At 33.5% G+C, this 465-nt stretch overlaps 1 protein-coding gene across 1 annotated transcript in view; it reads left to right on the top strand.

Annotated features, from left to right (window-relative positions):
- Positions 1–465, top strand: part of LOC119592537 (60S ribosomal protein L11-2-like) — a 6,311-nt gene that overhangs the window by 4,850 nt on the left and 996 nt on the right. The window contains exon 3 of the mRNA XM_037941401.1: positions 18–167. Within this exon, the coding sequence (XP_037797329.1) occupies positions 18–167 (150 nt within the window). The remainder of the gene's footprint in view (positions 1–17; positions 168–465) is intronic.

Genomic DNA, 465 nt, shown 5'->3' with positions numbered 1-465 from the left:
CAATTGTTTCATTGTAGGTGTTGGAGTCTCTGACTGGTCAAAAACCAGTTTTCTCAAAGGCCCGGTACACTGTGCGCTCCTTTGGCATCAGAAGAAATGAAAAGATTGCAGTCCATTGCACTGTGCGAGGACCCAAGGCTGAGGAGATCTTAGAGAAGGGATTGAAGGTAATTTGTCAATTTTAGAATGTTTTGAACTGTACAGGAAGATACAAAGCAGATTTGCTTGTTGTATACCTAATGATTTAAACCATGGTGTATAAAGTAATTTTTATTTTTTTATTTTTTACAGCTTAGTTTACTTTGGGTTGTATAGTTTTTTGGTAATCTTGTCAGTTACTGGAAATGTGTAAAACTGATATTAGTAATACTTATTATTAGTATGTTCAAAATCATGGCTATAAGCATAATACAAAACTGTATAGAAATAATATATTATACATATGTCCAGGAAAGCAATCTACCT

Source organism: Penaeus monodon, chromosome 30 (genome assembly GCF_015228065.2).
Source record: "Penaeus monodon isolate SGIC_2016 chromosome 30, NSTDA_Pmon_1, whole genome shotgun sequence".
Classification (NCBI taxonomy): Eukaryota; Metazoa; Arthropoda; class Malacostraca; order Decapoda; family Penaeidae; genus Penaeus; species Penaeus monodon.
Note: the sequence above shows the minus strand (reverse complement) of the source record. Positions and strands in the feature narration are given on the sequence as shown.